The sequence below is a fragment of the Podarcis muralis genome, chromosome 6 (genome assembly GCF_964188315.1).
Source record: "Podarcis muralis chromosome 6, rPodMur119.hap1.1, whole genome shotgun sequence".
Lineage (NCBI taxonomy): Eukaryota > Metazoa > Chordata > Lepidosauria > Squamata > Lacertidae > Podarcis > Podarcis muralis.
This window is the reverse complement of record NC_135660.1, coordinates 60,648,118-60,671,433: the sequence shown is the minus strand read 5'-3', so window position 1 is coordinate 60,671,433 and position 23,316 is coordinate 60,648,118. Positions and strand designations below refer to the sequence as shown.

General features: G+C 40.3%; 1 protein-coding gene across 5 annotated transcripts in view; it reads right to left on the bottom strand.

Annotated features, from left to right (window-relative positions):
* Positions 1-22,928, bottom strand: part of LRRC27 (leucine rich repeat containing 27) — a 40,214-nt gene extending 17,286 nt beyond the window's left edge. The window contains exons 1-9 of one of the 5 annotated variants that reach the window (XM_028729871.2): positions 22,727-22,928; positions 22,516-22,596; positions 21,309-21,584; positions 20,912-21,042; positions 19,324-19,382; positions 12,706-12,858; positions 3,975-4,215; positions 1,354-1,497; positions 339-426 (exon numbers count right to left, since the gene is read on the bottom strand). In XM_028729871.2, the coding sequence (XP_028585704.1) occupies positions 339-426; positions 1,354-1,497; positions 3,975-4,215; positions 12,706-12,858; positions 19,324-19,382; positions 20,912-21,042; positions 21,309-21,518 (1,026 nt within the window). In that variant the 5' untranslated portion in view covers positions 21,519-21,584; positions 22,516-22,596; positions 22,727-22,928. Of the gene's footprint in view, positions 1-338; positions 427-1,353; positions 1,498-3,974; positions 4,216-9,684; positions 9,808-12,705; positions 12,859-19,323; positions 19,383-20,911; positions 21,043-21,308; positions 21,585-22,515; positions 22,597-22,726 lie in introns of all 5 variants that reach the window. The other 4 variants (XM_028729872.2, XM_028729874.2, XM_028729870.2 and 1 more) reach the window with 4 other exon arrangements.
* Positions 22,929-23,316: the final 388 nt, after the last annotated feature.

Genomic DNA, 23,316 nt, shown 5'->3' with positions numbered 1-23,316 from the left:
TGAGCACCGCAACCCCAGAGTCGGCCACGACTGGACCTAATGGTCAGGGGTCCCCTTTCCCTTTCCCTTTTTAGGGCAGGACTGGATGGTTCTATTCTACACTTGCCTAAAGTAAGAGGATGTTTCAACTGTGAAACATCTATGCGTTCCCTAGCAGATAAAGAAGCTCCTTAGGATGGGATTTCAAGACGACTGATGGAGTAACAAGCAGTAAGCTGTCGGGGATGGGGTGACAACTGCACAGAAAAATGGAGCAGCTAGACCAAGGTTAGTTAGCATGCCAGTGTCAGAGATGAGAATCAACTGCAGGTTTCTACAGTGTAGCTGCTGTTACATACCTCAGTGTCTTCTTTATCAAATGATACGCCATTCTTCTCTTTCATCATCCTGCTCCGTCTCCTCCATTTCTGAAGCACTTCTTTATCTCTACCAAAAGAAATGAAATAAAATTCTATCAAGCTCTCTCTCTCTCTCTGCAGATGTTGAAAGCAACATGTATGTGCTACAGAGGTGCTGAAAAGTTGCACTTCAGACCCTCCATGCCATACTTAGGTTTAGAAAAAAACACACACAAAAAAAACCTCTCATTGTGTTTCTAAAAGGTGAAATGTGATGTTGGGGAAGAGTGGGGAGCTAGGAGCACCGGCTGTATCAGGTCCTCAGTCTGGCAATTCCTATCTGGAGTCTAAAACCTCCAGCAAAGGTATTTACCAGTCCTCCTACCTGAGATCGTTTTAGCTGACAATTGAACTGGGAACTTTTTCAAGAGGAATGGGGCCTTGTAGCATGCATGTGAAGATGGCACTGAACAGTGACAGGAGACAGCCTATGTCTTTCACAGCACCTTGCCAGTAAAAAAGCAATAAAATGGAAGCTGCACAACTGCCTGAAGAGAAGCACTGGGTGGTTGTGAAACATCTCTTTCCAGCTGCGGTTTCCCCCGTCCCTCCAAGTCTGCCCTCTCTCTGGACTATCAACCCAAGCTTGACTCATTTCCCAACCTGCTGGGAGAAACTTGGCTGGTGAGGGAGTGAAAATTGGTGGGTGTGGAAGAGTTTGGCACCTTCTTCCCACCTGCTGTTTCTGTTCTGGAGGAAGTCTCGCCCTTCCCCATTGCTTGTAGGGCTGCTGCCATCACATGAAGCACTTCCCAGAGTAAATGTGAGTTAGGATCATTGCAAAGGAACACAAATAATCAAAAAGCAGGGCAAAGCGCCTACAGATTCCTGTCTACAGGCAAACAATCTGCAATGGTTGTGCATTCTGTCAAGTAGGAAACAGCCGTGTGTGTGTGTTCAGAACAGCATGGCAATTTCCAAATAACTCGCTAATAATTCCAATAATAATACTTGCTTTCTCCGCTGTTCGATTAAAGCTTGTTTCTCCTTCATGTCCTTTAGTGCTGCCAATCGGCACTGCTCTACCTTCTTACTCTGAATGAGCACATCGTATGATGAAACTGCAGGGAACAGGGTCTTCTTGCCTCTTGCCAAAGTCCTTTAGATTTTACATTAAAGGTCAAACAAAACAATTGTTTAACATCAATAGCTGAAAAGAAAGGGAACTATATATAGAAAATATCTATTCTATTTCCCAGACTATCCCAGCTTCATAAAAGATAGTCCCTTTAGTTCAGAATGCCTGGTTCTCCAGGCAGAACCTTCAACACAATAACACAACTGAATAGTATCCTTCACATTATAGAAGTGTAAGTCTCAGCATCATACATAGCTAGGGCTGTTACTCTTTGGTTGAGATGCCAAGAAATCTAGTCTTGTTCCTTTGATTTTTCCTGAAAAAATGCAACGTGTCCAGTTGTTGTTATGATTTTGGTCACATCTGAGTTAGCTATACATGCAGCATAGGCATAAAAGCAATCAAAGTGATTTGAACGTGACTTTTTCTATAATTCAGGAGAGCAATGAGGAATCGCCAGGCTGTGGGCCAAATTAAGCACACCATTTGTGTGTCCCCATTTGGCTCATGAGGCCTGGTGACTTGATGCCATATATAGTGTCAGATGTGGGGCAGGTAAAGATGTGGTTGAGCCAAAAAGGGGAGAGGGGGTTGCAGAGCTCTGTGTGGTGTGCTATGCACCTGGCTTTGCAAGCTCCAATGATCAGGTGATTGTTAAACCTTGCAGATTGCTGTGCTGTGCTATGATCACCTGATCAACAGAACTTGTGAAGCTCCACCCATCTGTCAAATTTGGCCCGTGGGGGATGCAGGAGATAGTTACAGTAAACACACATAACAGCAACAAAACTAATTGCATTTAGAGACCATATGTTATTATTTTGACACTATATTAAGATACAGCTGCTCCTGCTGAATGATCGGTTGCACACTTACTGCAATGTATGCATGTATGTAGTGGAAGCACATACCCCGGCTCCCTTTGCCAAATGATGCTCTGATCCTGACACAGCATTTTTTCTTTTAAAACTGCCCTATGCGTCCAAAGCAGGTTGCTGTTTGAAAAGCATGAGTGGAAGCTTGCAATTTGTATGGTGCTATCCTGGTCTATTTTTGAAATTCCTGGGAACTAATTGCAACCTAAAGAAGCGCTGCAAATTTCAAAGAGAGTGTACACAGTCTGCCACCTTCTGGTTTTCTTCAGGAAAGGGGAAAAAAATACAGGAACTGTGTTTGTGCCACACAACAGACTGCGCTAAGAATGTTATTCATTCTCCAGTGTTCCTCTGATATAGCTTGTGGGTTAAGTGCCGTTCCTGCAGTATAATCTGTCAACCATAACTCTAGATTGTTCAACATGTACTTTTGCTGTCTCCTCTGTCAAATGTGCCACAATTTATTTCTCACCTAAGGGAAAGGTAGGCAGCTATTTAGCCCATCAAGCAATTTATAGCTCTGTGCAAGCTGAAGGGTAGCTAGCTTGTATATTGGTTCTATGTCCTCAAGATCCTACAATGTAGAATTATACTCTGAAACACAGGGTTGGCTTTTGAAGAATTATGCAAGAATGGTCTGAAACGATGGCAGCATCTACTCCTGGAACTTCTGAGCATTATTTATTTGCATCTGAAATGTGGCATGCTTGAAGTTTGAAAATACAGAAAGCAAACAGCTAGAACAGCTGTCACAATAGCATAGGTGAAGGGAAACATTTAACAATTTTAATTACGATTCAAGGATCTCTACAATGGCTTCATGTTTAAAAATTCAACATATTCTAATTCACATCACGCGGTAGACCAGTCTTTGCCATCCTGGTGCCCCCCAGATGATTTGGATTTCATCAGCTGGGAGGGCACCTGGCGGGTGAAGCAGACAAGAGTAGAAATGTAAGAAGAAAGATGCTAAGTGATGTGCACTGTCTAGGATAATATTAACAAGGTTTCATTTCACAACTGTCAAACCTTCATTCATTCACCCAGGACATTTGTACAGCTGGCTGATTAATTAATCACATTTACCATGTGTTAAATTATAATAGTGATACTTATTTATTGGATTTCTTAGGCACCCTTCACTATAAGATCTCAGTGCAGATTACAACAGGGTGGGTTATAAAAAAAAATACAATATTAAAATCAGTAAAAACAGTTTATTGGTTATTTGTGCTAGTTTTGGATTCTAGTGCAGATAGATAGCTAGATACGAGTTTTATATTAGTTTTTGTACACTGCTTAGGGAATTTATAGAAGACAACCAGCAAATATAAATCATAATTTGATTTTTGGCCTGTTTTTGAATTCAGAAGAATCCCAAAGGTGGCTCACATAAAGTAATAAAATATAACTACCTGCGGACTCTTTCTATCCCTTCCAAAATTCTGATTCCCTCACCCACCTTATGAGGGGTTTTATGAAAGGCTCCGATTTCAAAGGGCTCTTGTGGGATATTAAATGTGTAAATGCAACTCACTATTTACATGCATTTTAATATACTAAATATATTTTTCACCATAAGAAACTTAAAAGCAGAGCAAGTTGCACAGTGCATTTTGTTACCTGCATGAAAACATGGATGATTTACGAGAGAGCTTCTCTTTAGTCTTTGGTCTTCTTAACGAAGGCATGGATTCATTGGGTACCATTTTGTTATCCAGGTACTCCTCTCTTTCATCTTGTATAAGTTCGTTTCTTAGCTTCTGAAACCGTACCATTTCCTCTTCATTAGGCCACCCATCTGACAAATCCAAACTGGATTTTGTGAAGTCTGTCAAGTTTAACTTTTCAACAGGAGGAATTTCTATTGGAATCAAAAAGAGGTGAGTGTAGTAAACTCATTGGTGCAAGCAGTCATGAAGGGAAAATGGCAAAACAAGACCTGGTTATTTTCTCTCTTTCTCTCTCCAGAATTAAGCATAAAAAGCAATGTGACTCTACTCTTGAAAGCCTGGCTTGCTTTTCTCAGCCACTGTTCTGCTCACTATTACAGTGCAATCATCAGAAATGACACTATAGTACTGTACATGGAAATGTTTTCTATGCTGGCAGAGAGAAAAAAGCTTGATGAAAAGAAAAATAATACATTTTGCAGCTCTCGTCACTCTGCCACTTGTTTTATGTTAGAGCCTGATGGATTTGTTTACCCTGCCCCTTTTCCTTCAATCCATGCTTTATGATCCTAGTAGGGTATTTTAAAAAGATTATTTTGGAAACATCTTCCTCATCTCCTAAAAAGGGAATACTATTAGTTTATTTTACATATCCATTAGTCCCTGTTCCCATTTTCTTTGCATGGTGAGAGGATAAGGTTTCATTGATTCTCGTTTGCTGGTTTGCTATCCTGAGCTCCATTCTGGCAGGTAGGCAGGCAGGCAGGCAGCAGCAGGTCTTGGGGTCTCAAATTTCAGTGGCACCCTGTGCAATGCCAAAATTTGGTGCCCCTCTGCCTCTCATGCTGCATTCTACATCACAGTTGTGATATCCTCAGCAGCACCCCTGAGGCTCTGGGCCCAGTGCAACTGAACTGGTCATATTCCCCTAAATCTGCCTCTCCACCAGAAGTGCTGAATCCCAAAACACTGCTAGGAACCTAGAAGACATAGGCCCTACACATCTTTCCAACTTCCTCTGACCTCCCAATACCTCTGGGCTTTCGGTTCTATACCACCTCCATGTTTTCTATTTCTCTGTATCTTGAATAGGCAAATGTCATACCTGGGAAACAAAATACCTGGATGAAGAATCATGGACCTGAAATAATAGCTTGGCATTTCACCATTTTAACGTATGATGAGACCAATTATAGCACATTCTTCTTGTACAGTCATGGCAACAAATTTGCTACAAGGGGGTGAACACTAGTTTTAGACTTTGTCCTCATACTTTCTCTGAGCATTCCAAGGTAATGTCTGATTAGAGGACCCTTCCTATCATCTGATGCTCTGTCATTGTTTTAGGTTGCAAATCTAATCTGTTTTATCTAAGAGCCATAAAATTCAATACGACTTACTTCTGAGTAGCCATGGTTAGAACTGCACTGTTAAAGTAGGCAGACTATGTAGATTTTCTCTTAGGTTTTCCACAATGTGTGACTAGGAAAAACAGTTATGGCATGTATGTTGGGTATGGCGTGCATTTCCTACAGAGCTCTGGGACAAAAAGTCAAAGGACTTAATGTGTGACTACTGCATATAACTCAAGCTGGGAAATAGCATGCAGCTCAATCCTAGGCATGTTTATTTAGAAGGCAGTCCCATTATGTTCAATGGTCTCTCCGCCTATCATTGTATATAGGTTCACAGCCCAGGTTATGAACCATTGTTCCTGGAACGGCGCCAAACAGTACAGGAAAAGCAACAAAAACCAATGCCATACCCAACTGGTTTGGGATTGAGGGATGCCTCTTGCATTCCCTTCCAAATTCAAAGAGTTTGAAATTTTGAGAGTAGTTGATGAGACTGAAACCTGCCAAGCTGGTTCCAGCTAAGCATGTTCTATTGCTAAGCAAACTAAGGTGAAATGTTTCCATAGGGGCTAGTTGTTAGGAAGGGGGGCTTTCTTTCCCCACTTCCCCCATCTCTGTGGAAGATGATGTCATCAAGCTGTTTGGGAAGAAGTTACAGGGTTAGGTTGAGAAGCTGAGAAGACACTGCTGAGTTGGGCTCTGAAGATTTGATAATATTCTTGCTGTTCCCCATAAGGTTTTATGGAAGAGCAGGAAATTTTGGATTAACTGTAAAGAATGGTTTAATCCTGTGTCTCCACTTATGCTCAGTCAGTATGTTTATAAATAGATGCAATTATTACAAAATATTATTAAGCCTCCACTGACCTCATTCAAAAGAAGCCAAATTTGAGCACATGGTGCACACCTGAAGCCTCACTGTTCAGGGTTTGGGGATGCATATTAACATTATTTTTTGTTCTGAATAGGCAACAGTTCATAAGTACAGTATATCTTGGCAGATCCTTCCACTTTTAAATCACCATTCAATATTTTATCCTTGGTTTAAGACGCAAGATTCAGGATAGGCTGAGTTTTCACACATTTACTAGAATTAATGAATTTATAGAGTGTTTCTGTTCTAGCAGCAGGAAAAATGGGAGCTATTCTGGAAGGTATAGGATGGACAGAAGTGCAACAGCTCTCACCAGGGAGAGCTTCATGGGTTGGGAAGGAGTAGAAAGTTGAAAGAAGCCCACAGATATTAGAGACCTGTAGATTCCTGCAGTCATGTGCAGGTTGCCTTGGTGCTCCTGATGTTGCTGGCTCTTTCTACAATTCCTTCCCAATTCCTGGCGAAAACTTTGTGCCTTGTTTTTGAATGCTGACCACCCATGGTTTTCCCAGCATGCAAATGGCACTAGGATGTAGCAAAGCAGCTGCCCTTTATGGCATGGATTTAGATGAGCAAGACTGTAAAGCCTGTTGTTTTATTACGATGCAAATTAAAAATGCACATGTAAATAATAAAGTTGCCATATCCTTCATTTACATGCTTAACGTGAGCAACACCAATGGAGTGTGCTTAGGGCTTAGCTGTACATGTAACACAGACTAGATTACCCTGCACAATTAATACGATGTAAATGCCAGAGAAAATATGTATCAGGTAAAAGGGCAACACGTACAAATCCCAAAGCATATTAAATGCTTACAGGCCTGGGAAAGTCTCCAGACACATTCAACCTGCACTTGAAATCTCCGTGCTTATAAATGTCACCAAGCCTAGAAATATTTGTGCATGGAACAGAGAACCCCTTGAGGCTTGGTTTTTAATTTAATTGGCCTCCTGGGTAGAATACCAGATAATTTCTATTCATTTATGGCAATTTACTCACAAGCATTAATAGACTACACAGAGCTTTTTAAATATAAAAGGTTAAGAGGAGAAGAATCTGATCCAAACACGAACTTGTGGCATCACTCCTTAAATACTTTGAGTATAGATTAGGAGAAGAGCCATGGTTCGATAACAGAGCCATAGCCATTCAGTGTAGATAATACTGAGCTAGATGGACCAATGATGTGACTCACTACTAAGAAGCTTCCTAGGTTTTTAACCTGTGGCCCTCCAGAGGTGAACTACAGCTCCCTTAATCCCTGACCATTGGCCATGATGGCTGAGTCTGATGGGAGTCCAATAGTATCTGGAGGGCCATGCCTTAAGTCTGTCCTCTATGCTGTTTTCCTGATCTTAATCCCTACAGATGCCGCTTTTAGCTTTGCAATGGGGTCTGGGGTAACATGTAGGTACCACAATACAAGAACAGCACAAATCATATATGCATCAAGGAAGGCAATTAGACAAGATCTAATGCATATTTTAATACATAATTTATTTTCTAGACACATGGCCATAACAAGCACTGATAAAACATACAATATTTTTCAGAAATATTTACAGTGATTTTGAAAACAAACATTGCATGTGTACAAATAGATTTCAGTTAGGATAAATATAAATACCATCTGATTCTACATTCTTATGCTTCCATAACTGATCATGCAATCGGGTTTACATTTAAGTGCTATGAGGAATCTCATGCCTTTGGTGCATTTCAAACACAAATTACCTCATTATTGCTTTTTAATATTATTTTGATCATTAATTTGCATATACAGTTTGAGCAGTGTCTACAGTACACTCTTCTTATGACAGACACATTCATATAAATGCACTGTAAGCCTAAGAGGCAATGAAACAGTGGGGAATGATCACACAGATACAAGATCTCTGCTTTCATAATACTGCTGCAATGTTGATTCCAAATCATATTTTGAGATGCTGTAACAAGGTAGTTTTCTGATACCTAAACATTTATTTGGTGGGACATGGTCTCAGAATCAGGCCATTAGGGTCATTATACTTTATGCAAAATGATACTTTTTTATCTCAAACGGGCAGCAGTTTGAGCTAAGCATAAAAGGAGTGCACCATATTTTACAATAAACATTGTACACATATATAATACAGAGGAATTTCACCTCTACTTTAAATAGGCTGTTCTTACATGGTTCAGTCCAGAAAAATTCTAAGACATTATGGATAAATATATATAAAGCAATAAATAATAACATCTATTTAAACATCTATGCATATGATCCACTTCTACGGTTCAGACTATTGGCAGCAATATAAGCATTCAGTCTGTGCATCCCAGGATATTCCCGAGCACTTCTGGATTTAAATCGAATTACATCTATAAATCACAAAATTAAAGAAAAATGTATTATTTCATGTATGACCCTCAGAAGTTCAGGGGTTCAAAAAAAGTATTTATAATGTAAGGGTTAAAGAATCACTAGTTCTGATCCAGCACCAATGGCACTATATTGCTATTTCCACCTAAGGGACAGGGATGGAAATGGGTTGGGTTTGGGGTATAGGTACTTTGTTTAAAAAAAGAAAAATACAGAAGGATACATAGCATCCAAAGTGTTAGGGGGGGAAATGCAATAAAACAGAGAAAGAAGTAGATCAACTTGTGGGGCAGTAAAAATAGAGTTGGAGGAGGATGCGCTTGTTACAGGGTGCAAAATGCAAGAGCAATGCTATTACAGGCACCATCCAATTGATGCACAGTACAGAAAACAATGTTATTCTAATAGAACTGTATTTTCTCAGAAGCTTAATACTGTGGTTTGACTACAAGGAAAATGCAATTTCCCAGGCATGGAGCTGCTTGACTTGGGGTGGGACGTGGGGGTGGGGGCAGACTTTAGTGGACCATGCCCAACAAATGGGTAAAAACAATCATGTAAAACAATGCAGTCTGGATAGGCCCTTATTTGATTACAAAGTATGGAACAATTTGTATACATATTTACAATGAATTGATTCAGGCATCACAGCCAAACCATGTTTTTGGCTCTTGAGGCCATCATTTGGAATCATATGCTTCTTCCAACTTCATCTCCTTACACAAATTTCCTAGTTTTTGACAACTATGGATATCCATATACCAGAATGTGCATCCCAGAATTTGGTTTCCGGGCAAACTATGGCTTGCTGTCAACACATATTGCTCTATTTGGACATCATAGCAAACTATGGTTACTATGGATCAAGAGGTGCTGGAGGAAACTCAAGCACATGAAGGAGAGAAGGCAGTGCATGAGCCTGAGGCACAATCCTAATGTCCAAACCATGATTTGGCTGCAACATCTGAACTAAACAGATTACAGAAACGGAAATGAAAATATGTACGAAAGAATGAACATCAAAATGTTGTTGTCCTCTAACTTGATACGTTCTGCTAAACTCACTAAGGCAGCTCATCTGTCTCCACAAATCGTTGAAAGCTTTCCTGCGATCTGGTGGTCTGTCGCATTTTCTTTTATATTCTCTAACAATGGCCTTTGCTTCTTCTTCTAGCGGAGAAGGCAAATCTGCGAAATACAGAATTTCAAGGTACGGGTGCACTTTATAAGTGACTAAACTGGCATGGAATGACTCTTTACAAATACTCTATGAAAGATATCTTGACCTGGGAGCAGTCTGTTCTTTCGGCGACAGATAAAATACGAGTCTAGTTGTGCAAAAAGCATGCTTTTCCTTCAGGTGTAGTATGTTTGCAGCGAGAAATCACAAGCTTATACAGTATGTCCTTTTCCAGTTACAATCCAGTTATATTGGAGCAATATGATTTTTTGGAAAAATGAAACATTGACAGTTTAAGACAAGGATTAAAAGTGTGTTGTTTAAGCAGGCACCAAGCCGATGCTCCTTTTCCAACTCTTTTAACAAATTTCTGCACTGATCTAATAAACATTGTTTCCCTGAAGGCCAACAGGTTATGGACACATCAAACATTACCAGTTGTTAAGGAAGATTTATGCCACTTTCACAAGTCACTTCACGCCATTTTTTAATTGTGAAAAATAAGAATGCAGCATTTTAAGTTTGAATTCTAGTCCCAGGAAATGTGCTTATTTAATGTAATAGTCATGTAGATATTCATTTTCTATAAATCTGCACCACAGAAAATCTGGGGGTGGCTTCTCCTGCACTAGAAACTGGTGGTGTAGCAAGGTTCACATATAAAGGTCCTGCATATATTATGGGTATGCAGAAAGGAGAAGTTTAGTGATTGGAATGCCTTTAAGTAGAGATGCGGAAATCTGCACTTATCTAAACTGATGTTTCTACATAGCCATTGCCAGGAATTCTAATGACTGCCTCGATCTGGAAACTGAAGCATGACTGATATAATATCTTCAAAAATGTTAAAAGGTATTACATCATGAAGATACAGGAAATTAACAAAACAATTAAAATGTCTCTCATGAAATCAGCCTTCCTCTCCAAGTCTTGACACTCAATGTTTAAACCTCCCCATGGCAAGTAATTAGTTAATAAAAATGGGAAGCAGAATAGCATCATAATTCCAGACTCAAGACTTCTTTTGTTACAGGAAAATGAGTTTTTGGGTTTCCCCCATACATTAAAAAATAAAATAAAACCAGAACAGTATTATTCAAGTCAGCATCCATTATCAATCAATCAATCTTATGAAGTGGGGTTTGATATAACATGAACACAGTGTTCATGGCCACAGTGATCCATGCGATGGTCATCTCCAGGCTTGACTACTGTAATTCGCTCTACGCGGGGCTGTCCTTGAAGCTGTCCCAGAAACTCCAGCGGGTGCAGAATTCTGCAGCGAGGCTCCTCACGGGGTCTCTGCCATGGGAGCATATTTATCCAGTGCTTTTCAAGCTGCACTGGCTCCCGGTGGAGTACAGGGTCAGATTTAAGGTGTTCTTGACCTTTAAAGCCCTTCACGGCCTAGGACCCTCGTACCTACGGGACCGCCTCTCCCGGTATGCCCCACAGAGAGCCTCAAGGTCCACAAATAGCAACACCCTAGTGGTCCCGGGCCCTAAGGAAGTTAGATTAGCTTCAACCAGAGCCAGGGCCTTTTCAACTCTGGCTCCGGACTGGTGGAACGCTCTGCCTCATGAGACCAGGGCCCTGCAGGATCTGATTTCTTTTCGCAGGGCCTGTAAGACAGAGTTGTTCCACCTGGCCTTTGGCTTGGAGCCAATTTGATTCCCTCCCTCTCTTTCTTTTTTCTTTTCCTTCTCCTCCTGCGAGGAGGCTACATTTTAATATTTTAATGTTTCAATATTTTAATGTTGTACTTTAATTTTGTTTTTAAGTTGTAATCATTCAACTTGTTTTTATTATTGCTTGTAAGCCGCTCTGAGCCTGGCCTTGGCTGGGGAGGGCGGGGTATAAATAAATAATAATAATAATAATAATTATTATTATTATTATTAAACATTAGCTTTTGACTGTATGCCATAAATACAGTGAAAGATTTCTTCCTGGGCAGGTATATATTTTAAACGCTTCTGACTACGCAGTCTGAATGTGGATGTTTTAAATCCACAATGCATTGCTCTCAGTGGGATGTTTATGCAGATGAACATTTCTATCCAAATAATGGTAATTATATGCAACTAAAGCTGAACCAGATGACAATTTCGAAAGTTTGCTTTTTGAATGCTTTTTCAGGTTGCCACAAATATCAGTACTAAGAATTCAGAACAACTCTATCCTCACGTCTTGCCAAATGTAAGACACCTCATCGGTTCTGAACTATGGAACTAATAGAAAGGCAGGAGATAAAATACAAGCCGAAGCTTCATATGAAATATAATCCACATGAGAACCACTTATGACCATTAATAAGTGCAGCTGAAGCCTATTTCACAGCTTGAGAAGTCACATAAACCATGTACACTGAGGCTCTGTCAGAAGACAAATTGTCTTCAATGGCTATAGTGCCCATTCACAATAGTAGGGGGTGTTAAGACTATCTGGCACTCTTAAAACCTGAGCTGGCACAGAGAAGGCTGATGGGCCGGCACTATGACCCACAGGGGTAATTTTGGGTTTCTGTGAAACAAGAGAGACCAACAGGGCAAATGAATGAATCCTCATTCTGCTTCCAATGTACACACCACAATGAGATGTAATGAGGAAACATACATGGCCATACTATCCCAGCCTAATCAGACTCCACAAAGTTAACTAATTGAATCATTAAATTGACCCTTCCTGTTCTTGTTAGGATGACAGCAGAGCCTTTCAACATAAAAATAGACTAAAAATAAACTTTTAACCTTATGCCATAAAATGCAATAATTAACTTCACATCTATGACTTCACAACCTGACCCCTGAACTATATATGTAGAAAGAACAGTTCTTATCTATTTATTTTTCTCTAGGTGGACACATCTTTTCTATATATAAAAAAGCATATTAAAGTTACTATACCTGGAGTAACAGGTTCTCTATAGTCAAGGTTCTCACCGCTCATCCTTTGAAGGAAGGATAGAATGGCTGGCAGGCCCTTCTGTATCACCTCAAGAGGAGGAAATTCTAGGGGACAATGCCTGAGATTCAAAGCTGTAAGTGAACTTATGTTACCTGCCACAAAAGAAAAAAATGGTTTAAGTTGACCACCATCAGTCATTTGGGAAAATTCACTGCAGTGGGTGGAATTCAACACTAGGTCTACCTAGAGCGGACCCACTGAAATCAATGAACATGAATAAGTTACGTCTATTAATTCCAATAGTTGAATTCCACCCACTGCCACGTAAAGTTTTTGTGACACATTTTATTCAGAGATGGTCAGCATTCCTAGGGGGTTAAAGACAAACACAAACATATTTATGCACTCGATAATGTAATTCTTCAGCAGCAGCTTCTCCTTCTACAACACTGCTGTACCAGGGGTGCAGAATCATCTTGCTGTGGAGGAACACTTTCCCCTCCCAAGTAATTTACACATTGAGGGAGAGAAGCTGCATGTTAGGGGTAGGTGGAGCCAGAGCCAAAAGTGACAGGACCAGGACAAGGCATTCATTCTCTCTCACACAGCACACCCTTTTCTCCTTCTGAGCTTTTCCCTTTCGCACTGTTTTCCCACTCTTTGCTACCAGTAAGTGTATGTGGTCCATGGGCTGCAGGTTCACCACCTTGTACCAACACAGCCTCTGCTGCCCTTTCTCCTTTCTGCCCCAAAGCATTCTCCAGATCTTATTCCCGCCCTGCTCTCACTTTTCTCAGCCCCCTGTTAAGTAGCTGCCTTTTCTTTTCCCTCTCAATCTAATCCATAATCAGTGGAGACTTCCTACTGATAGGTCCCACAGATTATAGTTCTATTGCTACTGTTGGGCTCAGGTCTATTTTCTGCCCAGGCTGTATCAGCTTTTCCTGTCAAACCTCTAGATCTGTCAGCATGGGCCTGAGAAGGAGATAGAAAGAGGTGGCTGACAAATGGAAATCTCAGGTGGCTGCTTTCTTGATTACCCACGAGCTAGACATTTGAAAAACTCAAGAGCGACATATAGCTTCCAAATACACAGTTTAATAGATCTTAACAGTACTTTCAGAGAGCACAAAAAAGACGACTCATTCAACTGTTTGAAGCCAAAAACAAAAGATGACATGGGGCAATTCTTGGGCTTTTGGAAAATACATGCCTCTTCTTTTATACCAATTGCAATCAAACTACTCTGTGATTTCCCAGAAATGAGGTTAAAATGCTTGTAATGCTACCCTTACATATTCTTTTAAGATGCTTTCAGGCACTATGGAAGGATCCCAGATCAGCAGTATGTTTGTCATGAGGGCAGATGGTATGACCTAATTTTGTATTGCCTGAAAGCGTGGAGTCAATTCTCATATACAAACACAAAGAACAAGTGAAATACCATGACAGTCTCAAAGACAGAATGTAGTCTCTGGTTCCTTCCCAGAATTGGAAATATTGTAAATACCAACTTCTACTGAGCAGAGAGTGAAAATGTGCGATGTAAACATGTTTTTAAAAGCTTTAAGCCAAAACTGAATACAGTATAGCAAAGCTACAGCTAAAACTTTGCTTTTAATCAGACAGGGTAGATTCCTTAGAAAACAAGAGACCCAGGCCACAATTCTGAAGTCTTCAGTTGTCTTATTGAGAAAGTATCATTTATTCAAAAATGGGACATGTTTAAGATATATTTACAAAAACATAACAGCGGTGTGACATCTATGGCTGCATTTGAGTGACCCCCATGTAAAATAATAACAAAGAAATAAGGAAAAATGGAACGATATGTTGTAAGAATGTATTAGAAAATATGAATAGATGAAGATAATAATTATAAGTACATTCGATATTAGAAATGGTAAATGCATTGGAAGTTGATGGGAAGTCTATTACACTTTAGTAAGAATGTTGAACAAAAGAGATTGTATAAGATTGAATCAATTTTTATCTGTATATTTATATAAGATTATTTACATAAGATCATTTTTGGTTTATATAAGTTTGTTTTTGTTATTTATGAAACTCAATAAAGCATTGAATGGCGGGGGGGAGTATGAAAACCCTCCTCCTGAAGTCCAAAAATAACTTGCTCTTTAAGCCAACAAACCGCAATGTGAGAGATTCTGCAAAGGCTGCAGAATAGCTTAAACCCTTTGCACCTTCTCTAGAGGAAATTCCAGTAGTGCACATGGGTCTTTTGAATGCACACACCTTCGCGCATTGGGATGATACCCTATTTACTTAGATTTATAGCACCACATCCTCCATACTAGGAGCAAATAAAAAGTACTGTAAAACAAATGGTAAAAAGCTTCCTGTCTTAAAGGCTCATAATCCAAAATGCCAGCATATAATTCCAAAGAAGGCCACAACTTTATTTTGACATAAGATAGGCAGAGACATCACTGGCAGCCTAATAACTAAAAGAATACTATTCTGCACAGAAGCTGATAAGGGAGATAGGGAGGTTGTGGACAACAAGCAACATGATGCAGTCATGCTACCCCAAAGTCATTCACCTGGGTGTGCAATTGGTATGCACTAAGTGCTTAGGTAACAAAAGGACAAAAGTAACAAAACTGGGGATAGGGCATCCACACCCAATGTAGTGTTTGGGCAGGTATGGTCCAGACCACCCATCAACCTTCCCCCTCTCCTCCCCCTCTACTGGAGGGCAGGAACTTCCCTTACCACTAGTACAAATGTGGGATGTCATACCCAGCTTTATTTATGTATTTTACTTAAAACGTTTACAAATCACCCTTCCTTATTAAAAGCTCAAGGCTGCTAACAACCAAATAAAAATGTAGTTTTATCAATTTAAAATATCACAAAATCTTCAAACACTAAAAACAATACTACACCCACAGCAGAAATTCAGTCCCTCAATCTCACCCAGCACAGAAATCGGCAGGCAGCTGGAGGAGGCATGCAACTAAATAAGCCCTCTTCCAGCCCCCAGCAAAACAGTAAACTTTTTTGTAGCTAGTATTTTTGTGTGTGCTTATTTACAAGGATAGATGAATAAACATAATGCATAAAAATCTCCATAGTCAGATCATAGAAACAGATATGTTTGCACTGCTGCAGGGTAAAAACCTATAATAATACTTTTTGGAAAATGGAATTTCTATTCATATGAATACACAGTTTGGTAAGAAATATTTTTTACACAAAACAACTGCCTATTTTCAGGCAAACAGAACTAACATCAGTTTGCGGAGAACAATATGAAAAGTGTCAAGATCCTGATAGCAGTCAATAACAGATTTTTCTCACTGCCTTGAAAATGATATCTTTAAAAGTCCATTCACAGCTTGAATGAACATCATTCTTTCTTTTTCAGCCTTACTTTCTGAGAGTGCAATACTTAGTATTCTGTATGAGTCTATACTTTATTCATGACTGCATTATGCAGCATATTTGCACATAAATTCTTTCCATGAAACCAGTTCTGGAAGACAAATATTGTTATAGATTGTTTGCCTTATTCTAAATTGCCAGCAATTAAAAGCCATTATGAACGCTGTAAAACAAACTTCCTCTAGAGGATGCTCCTCTAGAAATGTTAGCTGTAATAAGAATGGTAGTCTTGCTGTTCCCAGTGTGTATTTTCTGTTCCTCTTTGTCTTATTCTTTTCCTAAGCTCTCCTCACCCACTCATATGTGAAATTCTGTATAATGTAAAAAATCTCTGCCTGCCTGCACACACACATCTACAGCCCTCCTTTGTCATATGGTAAGGAATGCTTTCTTAAGAGGATACAAGGCTGTGATTTTATCATGACTCTCAAAGTGCACAAAATCCCCATTGTAGGAGGATGAACAATGTATAGATTTCTTTCCACGTAATATCCATGACCACTATACAGCAATAATGTAAGATATTCCTTAAAGAAATATACAGTGAAGTTTATACATTAGAAACATTATTGTATGCAGGAATATGACATTCTTTGGATGAGGAGGGTCCATATTTGACAAATTGTAACAAGCGGAGGGAGGGGCTCAAACTTTCAAGCATCTTTTGACAGTTGACCCACCAGGGATATGTTCATTATGTTCTCACAGAGCCCAACATATAATTGGCTTTCAGGAATATGGATGCTATATAACAGATGAGGGGCTTAAGTTGCTCCAGGATGCAGTTCATGTTTAACTGGTGTGGTTCTACACTGCTAAAAAGGTGATACAGGGGGTGCCACTATACTGGACCCAGAACTAGTAGGAGGCCTCGATTGAGCCTTCATTAAAAAATTGCAGAGGAATCAACACCCCCCCCCTTTGTCAGGTTGGATTGAGCAAGGGCAGTGCTTTTTTCTGGGGCTACGTGGGAGTACGCATACCCCTAAACATTTTGTGAATCTAAGTTTGGCCTCATTGAGGGCCAGTATTTTAATATGAGTAGGAAAATGAGAGTACCTCTAAACATTTTTTTAGAAAAAAAAAACACTGATCAAGGGTGTTGTTGGTCCAGTTCCGACAGCTAAACTGGTTTCAAGTGGCACTTCACTGATACAGAACTGCCCCTCTCCACCTGCTGAATGTGTGGGTGTGTGCTGCTGGCATGATACCCACCATCAACAGCCAGTAGAAGGTCCTAAAACAGGGCATTCAGAATTGGGGAGGGGCTAAGCTTCCTGCGTTCCATTTCATCCTCAGCCCCAGTCAAAGCTGTGGAGTGACATCACTGTGTTCGGATCAGGTCAAATCATTCTGTCCCTGCTTCTGCTGCTGGTGGGGTAGGAGAGTTTGGTCTAAGCCCCTAATATACTTTCATAATAGAATTAAAGTTACAAAGCGAAACATGCAGACACCATTAGAAGTGCTCCCTTGTTTCAGCCAACAAATCAGGTCAGAGCTGTGATTGACAAGTGTTATGGAGAAATTCAGAGACACACACAAATTGAGAAAACCCTAAAACAGCTTCAGAATCACCCAAGAAGTCCGCTCTGCAGACAATTTAGAAGGTACTTCCTGGTTTGTATCGAAGCTACACTTTGGTCTTCCTTTGCATGTGTGTGACTCTAAAGACAGACAATGTAGAAGGGACTGCCTGGTTCATTGCTGAAGAGACTTACTGGCTCCTCTTGAAGCTGTTTTTCATCTTCCCTGTGAGAGAAGTAGTTGTTCAGAGAAAATAACTGAGAAATTCAGATTGTTAGCACACCTGTGCCTGGGCAGTAGCTCGTCCATTAAAAAACAAGTAGCAGCAGCAAAGAGAGGAGTTCGTGCTCCTTCTAACACATATTTAATTTCATGCTATTTTAATAAGAAAATTAAAATAAATTCCAAGTATGTGACTATTAGAAAAATTACCATACAAATGCAAACGCATCAGCAGTAAATCCATACTGCAAGTGGTGCTATTATGTTTGAGAAATATGAGTAACGCTGAGTGTCCCACTAAAGACCCTAGCATACATTCAGAGCAAGATCGGGCTTTGTTTCAGATGGCAGGGCAGGTGGGTTAAAAGAGATTTAAGATTTTCATCAACTAATGCTCGGATGCCCGTGCTTGGATAATTTCAAGATGAAATTGTTAAAAAGCAAGCAGTGTATTCTAACAGCTTTTGTTGTGGTTAATTGTGTATACCTCATAATGATGGTAGCAATGGTATCAGAACAGGTCAAAAAGCTGCTCATTAAAGGATTTGAGCCTTTTACTTGAATATACTCATTTAAGTGTTTTACTAGTGGCAACAGCCTATCCCCATGAATCACCCTGTATCCATCCCTTAAGTGGGAAACATATGAATCGCCTCTCCCCACTGTCTTGCTGCTACAATTAACATAACTCCTGCAACCAAGGTGCACTTTCCCATAGAAAGTAATGCAAAATGAATTAATCCATGCCAAACTTCTAAAAACAACCCCTAAAACAGCAATTTAACATGAATTTTACTATCTAACAAGACCACTGATCCATAAAATGAAAGCAATAAACAATGTACTGCAGTCACACAATCAATCAATCAGTAGCTGAACTGGGTTCCACACAGTCACAAAAACAAAACAAAAAAGAGCCACAAAAACAAAAACACAAAATTGCAAAAACAGACAGACCTCAGCGTAACACTCAAAACGGAAGTGTGGCACTCAAACTGGAAGCGTATCACTCAAAATGGAGCATGTTCGGCTTCCGAAAAAAGTTCGCAAACCGGAACACTTACTGCCGGGTTTGCAGTGTTTGGGATCCAAGTTGTTTGAGTACCAAGGCGTTTGAGAACCAAGGTACCACTGTACTAGTGCTGGTAAAAAAGGAGCTTAGATCCAACCGATGATCCCAACCAGTAAAGCAAACAATCGTTTCCCAGTCAACCTCTCAGAACTATTACAGAATTTTGAATCAGATTAGCCTTGGTCCTAACAATCATTTACGTCAGATCTGTTGCTATTATATATTAATTAAATTGTGTACATGTCACACTGTGCCGCTACATAGGTGCATTGTGCCGTGGTGAAATCTGTCCAAAGTTCCTTACTATTCAAGAGAGCTTTTACAATAAATGTAAATTACTAAAAATTACTAGGTTCCCTTAAGCATTTACTGGGGAGAGAGGAGTACTTACCAAGCTCAACAGGCAATCTTTTAATAGGATTTCTTTCTAACAGCAGCGTTTTCAACTGCCTTTGCAATAAATAAGAAAACAAAATGTAAATATAAAATAAATCTAAATGAAAATGTCAAAAATTGTCAATTCTCTAATTTATTTTATGAGCCTATCACAGAAATAAAAAGACAAGACTGCTGGATCAGGCCAATGGCCTATCTAGTTGAGCATCCAGTTCTTGCAGTGACCAGCCAGATGCCTATGGGAAGTCTGCAAGCTGAACATGAGCACAACAGCCCTCTGCACACCTGCAGTTCACAGCAAATGGTATTCAGAGGCATACTGAACTATTTCAAAGAAACAGAATTATACAGATGGATTCCAAAAGGGATCTTATGGTTAGTGTCAAAATATAGAAAAATGTCATGTCCTTCAGAAGTTGGGTTCATCAGATCATGGATGCAGGTGCTGCGATGGAGCAGCATTTCTATATCAGACAATGTTTAAACTTGATTAGATGACCAGTTTCAAAATACTTTTAGCCATGTCATTTTAGGACAGATACTTCCAAATAAGTTCCCAAGCAATATATTTTTAAAAGTTTTGGGGCCTCAGTCAATTCATTTAGTGACTTTTCAGTTTATTTATAGTCAGTATAATGTATAAAGGACAGAGGGAAGGACAACAAAAATGGGTAAGAGTATAAAAGCAAACTACAAAGTTCCATTCCATAAACTGCAAATGCATTAAGTTCCAAGCAAAACAAATGGGTCTACATTATCTTGTAGCTTGTTACACCAATAAATGCACTTCATTTTCCCATTTGACTTTTATTATGTTTGTAAACTTATGCATACATACAATATCCCAAACTTTAATAATCCATTGTTGCAAAGTTGGTGTCTTTTTAAAATTAACTATTATAACAAATAGTTATGTCACAAACAGTTAACAGATGCAGGACCAATTCCTTATCTTCTGCTAGTACATTTATATAACCAAACAACATGGTTAAGGGATCCATTGGCAATATTTATCCAGTTATTGCCTCAATTGCAGTACATCTTGACACTGGGAATGTACCTTCAAAGAGGCTTGCTGTTACTTAGCGATCACAGGGTTCTTCTCTGAAATTCATTTTGAGGAAGCAGTTTGGATTCAAATTGCTTCCTGCAAAGGAAAATGTGTTCCATTTGGATGGGAAAATCTCTACTGCGGTGGATTTAACCTTGCAATTGTGCATTTGTAGCCATATCCATAGTTGTCCCACATCTGACATCACTTATGTCAGGTGTGAGGCAGGCGAGTGTGGTTGCAAGCAAAATGAGACCTGTGCTGGACCAGCTAGGCCTCTGGGCCAGAGTTTCCACACCACTGTTCAAAACAAAAAAGTGACCAATTTAAGCACACTTTTTAAAAAAATAGTGACTAATGTAACATGTAGTTTGGCCTACAACCAACTGTGTTAAATCTATTTCTTATACTATAATTTCTGATGTCAATTGGGGAGAAATGGAATAGTACTTACTTTCATAATGGGTATGTATTGTTCAACAGACAGAATAATTTAAAGAATGATAAACAAGTAAAAGGGCAGAAGACTTACTTGTGGCACCCAATTCCAGGGGGAAGCTCTTGAATTTTGTTGTAACGCAGATCGAGCCAAACAAGGTTTGGCACATTCTGAAAGAAATCCTCAGGAACTACGGACAGGACATTTCCTTCCAGATGCAAATGCTAAGACAAATATATATATATTATGCAGACACACACACACACAAATATGCAACGATTGCTTGGTATATAATTCATGTATTATTAATTCCTTAGAAATACTCAAAGATATGTAAAACTTTAGAATTATTCAAGAAAGTATATTGAAATAATGGAATTATACTTTTAATTTGTACACAAGAACACTGTTAAGTTTTTATACTTTGTAACTGAGCTACTCTTTACTGATTGGATATTTTAACAACTGTTTTTATGTATGAGAAACTTACTCTAAGGTTAAGTAACTTGTATATGTCATCTGTTAGATGCTGTAGATCTTTTCTACTCAGATCCAGAGAGATTGTAGAATTAGATTCAAGCTTGTCAAGAGCCTGGCAGATACGACTTGATGAACCAGAATCAGAATCACCTCTCCTTTTGTTTTCTGCATTATCACCACCAGCACCATCAGTTTCTGAGGAAGTCCACTTTTCCTCCATTTGATGAGAAACCACTTGGCCCAAACCAGAAACCTACACACTCATCATCCAAAGGTAAGCAATAAGCTGAAAAATAACAGATTTTTTTTTATATATAGAAAAATTGGAAGGTACCAACAACTCCCCCCCCCCCATGTACTGTAACAGAAGTATATAATGCAGGTAAATCAACCACCTAAATACTTTATACTGTCTGTTCAGACAATCAGCTTTCCAGACCAACAGGAGTAACTTCTTTCTTTACACAACTAAGGTAGTAGCCCCATTAGAGCATTGTTCTTTGTATTTCCAAAGATAACAATAAAAATAAAATAAAAAGAATCTCTCAATGGTTAACCTCCTATCTTATAACATCAAACAGAAAGCTACATCAAACAGAAGCATTACAAATGAAAATAAAAGACAGTAAAGTCTACATTTAAATCAGCATAAGTAACAGGATGGCCAAGTATTATCTTAAGAATAAAAAAATTTAAGTGTGCAAGAGGATGGGGAAAGGGGACTGATGAGAGTGGCAATACTTGTAGCAGTGGGGTTCTGAACACTAACATAACCATCTCTTCCCTTTGAAGAAATCAAGGAGAGAAATTGGTTCTAATGCTCAAAGCACCCTGGCCCAAAAAAAGAAAACTGCCCACTAGACTGTGCATTTCCTACATACACGTATCAAAATGCACACACTCTCGTGCCATCGTCACAGGTGACAATACATCTGCAATTTCCCCATCCCTGGATGGTCACGTGCAACGTGTGAAACACCCCCCCCCCCCCCGTGTTGGGGCATAGATAATAATAACAAAAACTAGCAGTTTCATTAAGGGTCCACATGGTGACAAAGAAGGAGCCGGGAAGTCGGCACCGCCCCCCCCCCCCGCGCGCCCATTCCCTGTTTCTGAGACTCTTGCATCCCAGGATCGTGGGTTCGAGCCCCACGCTGGCCAAAATATTCCCGACTGGCAGGGGGTTGGACTAGATGACCCTCGTCGGTCCCTCTTACGGTTCCGATTCTAGGACCTTTTCTCTCCCGTCGTCGTTGTTAATGCGGCTGTGCGCTCAGAACGAAGGCGGCTCCTGAGTTCTGTAGAGTTAAAAAGCAGTTTTCTCCCCACAGAACCTGAAACTCGCCTTTCCCCATGTCTCTCTCCCCAAACCTTCCTCTCTTCCCGCTTAAAAGGCCCCCAGCAGCCAGCCAGCCCCCACTTCCTCACCGACGTCTTCCCGGGGACTGTGAAGGCCGCCCAGTGCCAGAGCGGGGCGACCTCCCTCCTCCTCCTGCCCCTGTCGCCGCGATCTTCCTTTATGCCGTGGCCGAAGGGTAACAAGCAGGCCGCTAGGCCGCGGTCGCCATGGCAACCCTCAAGCTGCCGAGAAGCGCCGGGAGGAGGAGGCGGAGGCCTCCCTGGGCGCCGCCAGGGAGAAGAAGGGAGAGAGAGGCCCGCGCAATGCAGGCCAGGCCGACCCCTGGCTCCCTCCATATCCCAGCCTGCTTTGCGTCCCTTTTCCCCCTCCCGCCATCTCCTCCACCTTAGGTGGGACGAGGGTGTTTGAAGGATGGTGCGCGGAAAATGCACAAAACATGCAGGCGGGGGGGGGGGCGGGAAAGGGGGGGGGAAACATCTCCTCTTCGCTCCCCCTCTGGATGCTTGCTAGCTGTTTCCACCCCGTTCTTATGAACTCCAGATATTTCCCCCTTATTCATTTCACGCAGCTTCAACTAACCCATCACAGGCACTGCCGGATTTACGTATAAGCTAAACAAGCTATAGCTTAGGGCTCCCCAAAAATTAAAGGGGAAAAA